This window comes from Sminthopsis crassicaudata, chromosome 2 (genome assembly GCF_048593235.1).
Source record: "Sminthopsis crassicaudata isolate SCR6 chromosome 2, ASM4859323v1, whole genome shotgun sequence".
In the NCBI taxonomy this organism is placed as follows: Eukaryota; Metazoa; Chordata; class Mammalia; order Dasyuromorphia; family Dasyuridae; genus Sminthopsis; species Sminthopsis crassicaudata.
Window position 1 is genome coordinate 272895411 of NC_133618.1, and position 10364 is coordinate 272905774.

General features: G+C 33.6%; 1 protein-coding gene across 1 annotated transcript in view; it reads left to right on the forward strand.

Annotated features, from left to right (window-relative positions):
* The window catches only part of HAUS2 (HAUS augmin like complex subunit 2), a 22982-nt gene extending 12869 nt beyond the window's left edge, over positions 1-10113 (forward strand). Inside the window, exons 2-6 of the mRNA XM_074289389.1 lie at positions 4202-4294; positions 4596-4665; positions 5338-5470; positions 8851-8959; positions 9261-10113. Coding sequence (XP_074145490.1) covers positions 4202-4294; positions 4596-4665; positions 5338-5470; positions 8851-8959; positions 9261-9413 — 558 coding nt within the window. The 3' untranslated portion in view covers positions 9414-10113. The remainder of the gene's footprint in view (positions 1-4201; positions 4295-4595; positions 4666-5337; positions 5471-8850; positions 8960-9260) is intronic.
* The last annotated feature ends 251 nt before the right edge of the window (positions 10114-10364 follow it).

Sequence of the window (10364 nt, forward strand, 5' to 3'; positions counted from 1 at the left end):
CTGCCCGCCCAGTGGCCACCTCTGGCCTTGGCGTCTTTCTAACTGAGCTTTACTTCCAAATTTCTACAATAAACCTTTTATTTATCAATCTAGGTTTTCAGGCCTGTAAATTCATTTTACAAGGGACACTGTGCCTCAAGGGGTTATCTTATTATCTATGCGCCAAGAAATGGGGTTCCCCCCTTTCCTTTCCTTCATTAGTTACATGTTTTTCTGTATTCATCACATTTACCATGTACTACAGTTTCTTTAGCCATCAGTGATCACTTGCTTTGTTTTTAATTTTTTGTTGTCACTTAAAGTGCTGCTGTATTTTGACACTTAGGGGATTTTCTTCTTATGACCTCTTTGATGCATAATTTTAGTAATGGAATATCTAAGTCAAAGTGTATGAACATTTTAATCACTTTATTTGCATAATTCCAAATTATTTTCCAAAATGGTTGTATTGATTCATGTTCTAATATGCCCATTTTCCCAAAAACTATTAAACTTGACTGTTCCCATCTTTTGTCATCTTTTTGAAGCCTCAAAGGTGTTTTAATTTATATTTTTTTATTAGTGGTTTGGAGTATTTTATACTGTTGATAGTTTGTATACGTTATTCGCTATGGATTGTCAATTATTCTTCTTAATATATAAATTGTAAATGGTTCTTAGTTCATATCCTTTGACTACTTATCAATTGGAGAATGGTTTCTGGCCTTACAGAAGGTAGCCCAAAATTAGAGCTTCACTTTTGGGATACTCTGTATATATGTTAATTATTTATATATCCTGAATAGACAATTCTCAGATGATGATATTGAAATTATATCCACTCATATGAAAGAGTGTTCCAAATCACTACTGATCAGAGAAATGCAAATTAAGACAACTTAATACCACTACCCCCCTGTCAGATTGGCTAAGATGACAGGAACAAATAATGATGAATGTTGGAGGGGATGTGGGAAAACTGGGACACTGATACATTGTTGGTGGAGTTGTGAAAGAATCTGGCCATTCTGGAGAGCAATTTGGAACTATGCCCAAAAAGTTATCAAACTGTGCATACCTTTTGATCCAGCATTGGTATATTATGGTATATGAAGGTTATGGAATATTATTGCTCTGTAAGAAATGACCAGCAGGAAGAATACAGAGAGGCTTGGAGAGACTTACATCAACTGATGCTGTGTGAAATGAATAGAACCAGAAGATCGCTGTACACTTCAATGCTGTATGAAGATGTATTCTGATGGAAGTGGATATCTTCAACATAAAGAAGATCCAACTCCCAGTTGATCAATGATGGACAGAAACAATTACACCCAGAGAAGGAACACTGGGAAGTGAATGTAAATTGTTAGCACTACTGTCTATCTACATTAATGTGCAACAAGAAAATGGTATTTACACACATATATTGTATCTAGGTTATATTGTAACACATGTAAAATATATGGGATTGCCTGTCATCAAGGGGAGGGAGTAAGGGAGGGAGGGAATAATTTGGAAAAATGAATACAAGGGATAATGTTATTAAAAAAAATTACTCATGCATATATAATGTCAAAAAATTTATAAATAAAATTAAAAAAAATTATATATCCTTTGATTCCAAGCCCTTATTGATACAAAATATTTTTTCCCTTTGACTACTTCCTTCTTATGTGCATTTGTTTTGTTTGTGAAGTTTTTTAGTTTCATATAATCAAAGTTATCTATGTTATCTTCCATAATTTGTTTCTATCCCTTATTTGGTTAAGATTACATCACCTACCCATAATTGTGAGAGGCATGTAATCTCTGATTTTTAAAATAGAATGGTCTTTAATATTAAGATCATGTAACTATGCAAAATGTGTTTATGTAAATGTATTGGTTTAAGTTCAGTTTCTACCATGTTGCTTGGCAGTTTTCTCAGAAGTTTTTATCTAGTAGAGTTTTTCCCCCTAAGTAATTTAGTGTTTTTCAGATTATTGAAGAATGGGTCATTGAGTCTCATTGTTTCTGATTCTTTCTTGTTCTGGTATTGTCTTGTTTTCATAGGTGATCCATTTAAACAGAATCCTAAATAGAATACCTTCTATTCTTCTTTTACAGTAACCTTCTCCTTTTTTTGATTGCTGAAACCTCTTGATATCTCACCTCAAGCAGTTAAAACTTAAATTCATTTAAATAAAAAAAAGGGAGGGCACTTGGGACAGAGTCTCTTATAAAGGCAGAATTGAAGATTTTCTCTTTCAAGGATTTTCTGAGTTCTGGGGTCCCCTCTTCAGTATGAAAAAGATAATGATTTAGGGATTGTTTAAACTAGAACCTATCAATATAACCAGAAGGAAAACAAGCAAGGTTAGAAAAACAAAAATCAAAAACCAGATTTGTATGGGACAGGGTTAATTTCTAAATTTTCCTGGAAAGAGAAAAATCATGACTGCTTAAGGTTGTGATTCAAGACTAGGAAAACAAGAGTATGCCTGGTTTCAGAGGAAAGTTCTATTCTTTGGGATTTCTTTCTTAAGGACCATCTCTTAAACCCAAATCACTCTGACTTTTCATTAATTTACCAACAGTAGATCCCAGGCCAAGCCCCAATTGGTCATTGTTTGGACCCTAATTGATAGCAAGTGATTTCACACACACCCCCCCCCCCCCCCAATTGTTTCTGTTTTATGTTTTGTCCAGAAACTCAAGAGAGTCTACAGTATTGTTGTTGATGCACACAAAGATGTCCCAGTCTTACTCATTTCACTCAGCATCAGTTCATCTAAGTCTCTCCAGGCCTTTCTGAAATCATCCTGTTGGTCAGAAAAATTCCTTTCTTATACAAACTTAAAAAAACTTACAGTCTCTGGAGGAACTCCTTTGTTATACAAACTTCTAACCACATTCTCTGGAAGCAGAAAAATCTTTTCAGATACAAATCCTGTTCTGTTTTCTGTTTTTGTAGAAAATAAAGTTTTCAAGTTATGTTTCTTTGCAATATTACTTCTCTCTTGAAGCTGATATTGCCCGCCAAGACATCTTGGTGTCTTTTCCTAACCAATAAAGCCTTTCTTATCACAGCTTTGAGTAGGTGAATTCTTTCGCCACGGACCTGCCCTTAGAACTTTGGAGAGAGAGAGAACCACACACTCATCTCTGCCCAGTATCACACCCTCATCATTGGTCACTTACTTCGAGTTCATTCCTGACAATGGCCTGTATGTCTGTTATTCAGGCATCAGTCTTAACTAAATTTGAAGAAGTAGATCATCATACTGACTTTAGGTTGATAAATTTTCAAATACCGTATATTAACTTATAAAGTGATTTTGAGGTATTTTGAGGTGGGAAGGAATATACACAACAATGAAATGACAACTTCTTTTTTTAGAATATTGAAAAAAGTTGATAAATTTGACCAGGAAATATAATCTTGTGTTGGCTGCTCTATACCACACCAACATGTAAAGGAGATTGGGAGCCTTGAGAGATATAAATTATTTGTGAAAAAAAGGCAAAAGGCAAAAGAATGATCAGTAAGGGTGCCACTCATTTCTTTTCCTTTATTTTCAATGATTAACTCTAGGACATGGGAAGGATGAATTTTGATATTTTGTCCTAACCTTCAGGTGATTAATTCTCTGTACTCTCCTTTTCTGGCACCTTCTATAAAGGAAGAACTATGAGAGAACAGTAGGAGAGGAGAGCACAGAGAAATCTCTGGCTTCTGGGACAAGAAAGTGGTCTAAAACTGATTTCAAGTACTTGCTATCTTTTTTTTCTCTTTGAGAAAAGTATGATCAGATTTTCTTTAACTTAATGGGGTAAATATATCTGTGAAACCTTAGACCTGTTAATCCCAAGGTGGTCAAAGAAATCAGGAATGGATTATGATTTGGAATAACAGAAGAGCTAGAATTTTCTGATAACTTCAGGGTTAGTGTCCTCTTCAATTGGGAATGTGTAATCAATAGCACATGTATATATGCATGTGCATAAACTCTGTGCATAAACTCTGCTGCTGATTCTTAATTTTATTTTAAAGATAATTGTGTAATTATCCTTATAAATCATAGTAGATGTTTTGAAAGACAGGAGATACATGTTGCATCAGTTATATGTTACTCTATATTTAGAGGAAGATTTGGTTGTGCCTTGCAGAAATTTCTTCTGATATTTTCCTGTTGTTTTTGACTTTGTTAATTTTGTGTTGTCTTTTGTTCTTTTATAGGAGATACTAGATTCATGTAAGAATCCTGCTCCAATTTTTGCAAACTTCTCCAGAATCAAGCAGATCAAAGATTTACAGGCTGAAATCAGACAGGTAAAATCTTCAATTTTGCCATGTAACAATATTAATTTTTACTTTACAGTTTTGCCAGCAAGAAATCTTGCTGATTCTAAAATCAACTGTCCTTATCCCTCCCAAGGGAATATGTCACTAAATTATAAAGGATTTGGCCACATAGTATCTTCTTTCTATGGTTTAGCCACTTCTCTCCCTCCCCATCTTTCCAATGAAACAGCAGCATGGCCTAAGTGATATATTTTTACCCATATGTGATTCTTTTTCCCCGAAACTACTTTCTGAATGACCCAAATGATTTTTTTTCTGTCTTTTTTAGAAGACCTTGGAAATTGACCTCTTAAAACTAGAAAAGGATACAGCAGATGTTGTTCATCCTTTCTTTCTAGGTAAGTGTGTTTTAGTTAAATATAGAGGGTTGCTGGACATACAGGGCATATAAATAAAGTGCCTGCTATGTGTCATGCACTATGTTAAATTCTGGAGATTCAAAGATTTTGCATGAAAGGAGCTTACAGCCTGCTTAAAGGAGCACACCATGAATATAGATAGCTATGGAAGTTTCACCTAGAACTAGTGATCTAGAAATCAAGCACAAGTGTTAAGTATATTTGACTGGTTAGAATAGAGCACTTCAGTTTCAAAATGGACAAAAATGATAGTAAAGATTAAGAGTGAAGTAGAGAACATGATCACACATTTTCATGTGAAGTAGCAGGTCATTTTTCAGCACAGTAGGATTCTAAGAAAGCATATTGAGAGAATTTCTGAAACGGCACTTAAGATAATTGATTCTTAGTACATTGTTAGAATACTGGATGTGTAAAGGCAGAGTTCATATATGAGAACTAGGGCTTCAGCTATAAAATCAGAAAAGGGATAGATTTGAGAAAGGGAAAATAATTAGGATTTGGTCATCTGGATGAAGAGTAGAGAAGGATTGAGAATTACTTAAGATAAAATCATTGTTAGTGACAAGTGAAAAGGAATGATTAGCAACCTCAAAGTTAATGTCTTTTATCTTGCTCTCTTTTTACATTTACTGCTTTTGGTTTATAAAGCTCAAAAGTGTGAGACTTTGCAAAGCATGAATCAACACTTGGAGACTGTACTGAAGGAGAAGAGGGCCCTTCGACAACGACTGATGAAGCCCCTGTGTCAGGAGAACTTGCCTATAGAAGCTATTTACCACAGGTCAGGACTTGGAAAATTCAAGTTCTGGGTCTGTATTATTTTATTCGTTGCTATCTAGTGATATGTAATCAATAACTCATAAATAAGTAACTTTAGTGATATGACATAAAATTACATAGGACTTGAAGGGCCACAAGAGATTTTCTTCAGCATTACCTTTTGAGGTAAGCAGTATAATTAGTATTATCTCCATTTTATATCTAAAGAAGCTGAGGTTCAGTAGAGATTAACTAACTTGGCTAAATCCACATATCTAATTAAGATTAGTGCCCAGGGTCTTAACTAAGACTTTTATGTCTTAAGACCAGCTCCCTTCCTATTATAACATTTTGCCTTTAGAGTCATGGTCACACCTTGTTTGTGTCATGGACTGCTTTGATAATCTAGTGAAGCCTTGTAAGCCTCTCTTCAGAAGAATGTTTTTAAACAATTGAAGGAAATAATTACATTGCAGTTACAGGTTAGTGAAAATAATGATGTAATTCTCCCCCCCCCCCATATTTTATAGATGAAAAAACTGATATTGAGAAGGTAAAGAGATATGCCAATATAAATAACATAAATGTAAATAGATAGATAGATAGATATACATACATATAAATATCAAGCACATATATGTAGCAAGCAGATCCAGAATCCAAACTTTCTTTACACCTTCTCTATTTTATTTTACTGTGTTGCCTTTTATTAGGTATTATTAAGACTTTCTTTGATCATTGTACTTGGTTTTTTTCTGTAGGAATATTTTTTTAAAGTGATAATATGCTGATCCTGAAAAGTGAAAATAATCGTCCTTTTTCATAACAGTGGTTATTGATGATTTTTGAATTTGTACAAGGCATTTTTCTGGGTCAGTGGGAAAAATGCAAAGATAAAGAAGACATAGACCTTGAAGAGCTTAGTTATGGTATAATTGTGACAACTATAAGCAATATCAAATACAAGAACCTATACTAAATATAGAAGGGAGGTGCTAATGAAATGCTTGGAGAATTCATAGGAGACAGAAATCATTTTTAGCCAAGGGGATTGGGAAAGGTTTCATAAAGGAAACAGCATTTTACTAGGTCTAGAAGGAAGTGTTCTATAGTAGAAAGAGCCCTGGATTTGTAGTTAGGAGAAATCAGTATTTAAATATCACTTAATTATGTTCTAATTTCATTGATCAATAAGCATTTATTAAGTCCCTGCTATGTGTTAAGCATTGTGGTAGCTACTGAGGATAAAAATATAAAAAATAAGATATTCTCTATCCTCTAGGAGTTTTGATTTTTTTTTCTTTTCCTTTTTTAAATAGTGGTTTTTCCAATTACATGTAAAAACAAATTTTGATGTTCATTTAAAAATTTTTTGAGTTCCAAATTTTTCTTTCTCTATCCTTTCCCTCTCCCCTCCCTTAAACCAGTAAGTAATTTGATGAATATTATGTATGAGATTGCACATAGAGCATATTTCCATTTTAGTCATGTCATGAAAAAAAAGCAGACTCAAAAATAAAATGGAAAATACTGTGCTTCGATTTGCATATAGACTTTCTTCAGTTCTTTCTCTGAATGTGGATAGTATTTTCTGTCATGACTTCCTTTGGAAGGAGCTTTGATTTTTACAGAGAAGAGACAATATCTTCACAAATCAGTAAATATAGAGTGTGTATATACTGGTGTGTTGTAACAGAATAGATAAAATAAAAGGTGATTCAGAGGGTTGAACATTAATATTTGGGGAGAATTAGGAAAGACAGATATCCCTGAAACAGATATCACTTGAACTAAGTCTTTAAGGACTTAGGGATTTTAATAGTTGGAGATGAAGAGGGAGAACATTTTAGGCATGGAGGAGACAGGGTCACATTTAATCAGCTTGACTCCAGAAGGAGTCAAGTTCAACCAGGAGTCATGGTTAAAAGTTGCAAAGAGTAAGATTCTCTACATAGTGCTGTAGGGAAAATTTCCCAATTATAAGAGCTGCACAAAATGGAATAGATTGTCTTGGAAAATGTGGATTCCTTCTCAATGAAGGTTTTTAAGCACAAGTTGGATGACCCCTCATTGGGTGCTTACTCTTGCGATAGGCATTCTTTTTGCAGTATGCGTTAGTCTAGAAAATTTCAAAAGTCCCAGTTTTTAGATTTGACCTTAGCAAAGTCACATAAGCTCCCTATATTTCCTTATCTTTAAAATGGACTTGCATGACTGGTCTTCCACAATAAATAGGTAAGAAACAGCTTCACAGAGTTATTGTAAACGAAGTACTTTAGGAACCTTAAAGTACTATAGAAAATATCATATGTTACTAATTTCTAAGGGAAGAAATTTTAAAAGCTTGGATGGGGATAGAATTCCAGGGTTAGAGCACTGAATGGACAAAAGTATTCCTTCGTACCTAGAGATTAAGTTCTGGTTTATTACTTTAGAAAAAAAAGCAGTTTCATCTTATTTTTAAATTATTTGTTTTGTACACCTAGTAGCAGAATGTGTGTAGACAAGGTGCTTTTTCTAGGCTAGGAATTAGAAGACTATGGTTCTAAAAGTATGTCTCTTATTTAATGATTATAATACAGTGGGTGAGACACTTAATCTTCTGAATGGGGATGAGAAAATACCTACATTGCTTGTCTTCCTCCAAGGGGCTTTGTGAGGATCAGATGAGAATAGTGTGTGTTGGGATTGTTTTGAAAAACTAAGAAGTTATACAGATGTAAGGTATTAGCTAAGCAAAAGAACAAAAACTTGAGCCATCTGCTTCCTTATATTTTCTCTACCAGTGACTCCTAGCATACCCCTTAGCAAATCACTATCACCCTTTATATTGAAGTTTTCTAACCTAGCAGTAAAATAATATCAGTGGATATTAATGCATGGTACATAGGAATTAATAAACTACAAAGTATGCTACCTTCAAGAAGAAATAATTCTTTTTAAAGAATTTGTGATTACAGACATCTCAAAATGGGTTTTTAAATAGAGAGTATTACTCTACTCTTTTTACTATTATATGAAGATTGATTTGAAATGAGTTGAAATTGTGGGAATTTTAATTTACATGTGTACAAATTGTTAACTGGAAGATTAGTAGGTGTTAAATTGAATTCCAAATATGATTATTTGGTCTCTTTTTGATCTGTAAGTACTAGATGAATGATAGGACATGGCTCCTCTGAAAAGCAGGGGATAACAACTAGATGTCTGAAACTTTTGATTCATACATTTCTTTAAAAACCAAGTCTATTATTAAAATATAAGATAGGTTTTAATTCTCTCAACTAGTATCATAAGTACTAGCAGAAGGAAAAATTAAAACCAAACCCAGAAAATAATTTTGCTTAAAATTGTAGATGATATATCTCCTCTCCCTTCTTATGATTTCTGACCCTTTTCTAGGTATGTGGTACAATTGTTGGATCTAGCAGTAACTTTCATTGAGAAGCTAGAAGCCCATATTGAAGCCATAAGAAACATTCCTTGTTTAGACTCTAGTGTGAAAACTATGGTAAGTATACTTTGATCATATTTTCTTATTTTTGTTCAGCTTTAGTTCAGTTTTATAAACTATTACAGGTAGTTCTTTTATTCATCCTCTAAGTATCCAGTTTTGCTGACTTTTTTTGAAATTAACATACTTATTCTCTTTAAATCATGCTTCTTTAGAAATCAGGTCTTGTTTGTTCATATAATAAGTTGCAAATAATTTTGAAGTGTTGAACACTAATATTTCATTTTTGTACCTTAAATTTGTATAATCTACATATTTACTTATAGGTATTTTTCTCACTTCTTTTCAAATATTTTAGGATAGGGCTTTGACAAAAATGAATGTCTTGGCGGGAGAAACAGAGGAATTGATAGAAAATATACTGAAGTGGAGAGAGCAACAAAAGGAAATTTCTTCTTCTATCACCAAAATGTTTTCTGGCGATCTCTTCAAAAAAAGCATGAGACTGTAATCTCCCTTCCATCTTTCCAGTCCAGAATTCAGGACCAGCTGATTCTTGATACCAAGTGACCACTGACTATTTTATTTATGTGGATGGCTGATGTCCATTCATAATTGATTATAATGGGAAATTTAGGTTTTCTTGCTAATTGTATTCATGAAATCTTTTTCTTAGTTTTATTTGGGGTTGTGACCAAATCTAATTTTACTTCTTTCACATGAATGGAATAAGAGATATTAATATGAAGAAGAGTTTATTTCATTCTCACTGGCAGCACCTGGACATGGCAAGAAAGCAATTACATACACATTATTATACAGCAGTTCCCATACTCACAAGAAACTATCCAAAAAAGTGAAAATCATTACAAGCAAAAAGCTCTTCAATTAGGAAAGCTTGAATCTGACATTGCATCTACTGCTTTTGAATCTCTCACAGGTCATTAGCAACCGCTTAGTCCTTAAATAAGAAGAAAAAAGGCTGAGTAGGGTGATAATTGACCCAGGCGGGTTTAGAGGGATAGTCACTGAGGAAGAAAGGGACTAGAAACAAATGAGATTAAGAAAAAAGGGTTAGGAAAGAGGTGCAGGTGGTGGAAAGTAGCATTTAATTGTTTTAGACTGCATCCAATTCTATTAGTGCCATTACTGTTCTCTTCTATTTTTGTTTTTCTTTTTTTTTATTAAAAAGAAATTGATATGTTTCTATAGTTCTGATGTCTACCTGTGTGCCTTAACACTCACCTCCCTATGCAGAAGATTGATTTTATAAATATGCTGACTTCATGTAGGTTTATAATACTTCCTTATAGCAGATGACCATAATGAGCAATTTAACCTAATCACTTTTTGTAAAAATTTTCCTGGTAAGTGAATGAACCATCACATATTGAAATCTTTTTTTTTTTTTTTTTTTTTTCCCCCCCTGAGGCTGGGGTTAAGTGACTTGCCCAAGGTCACA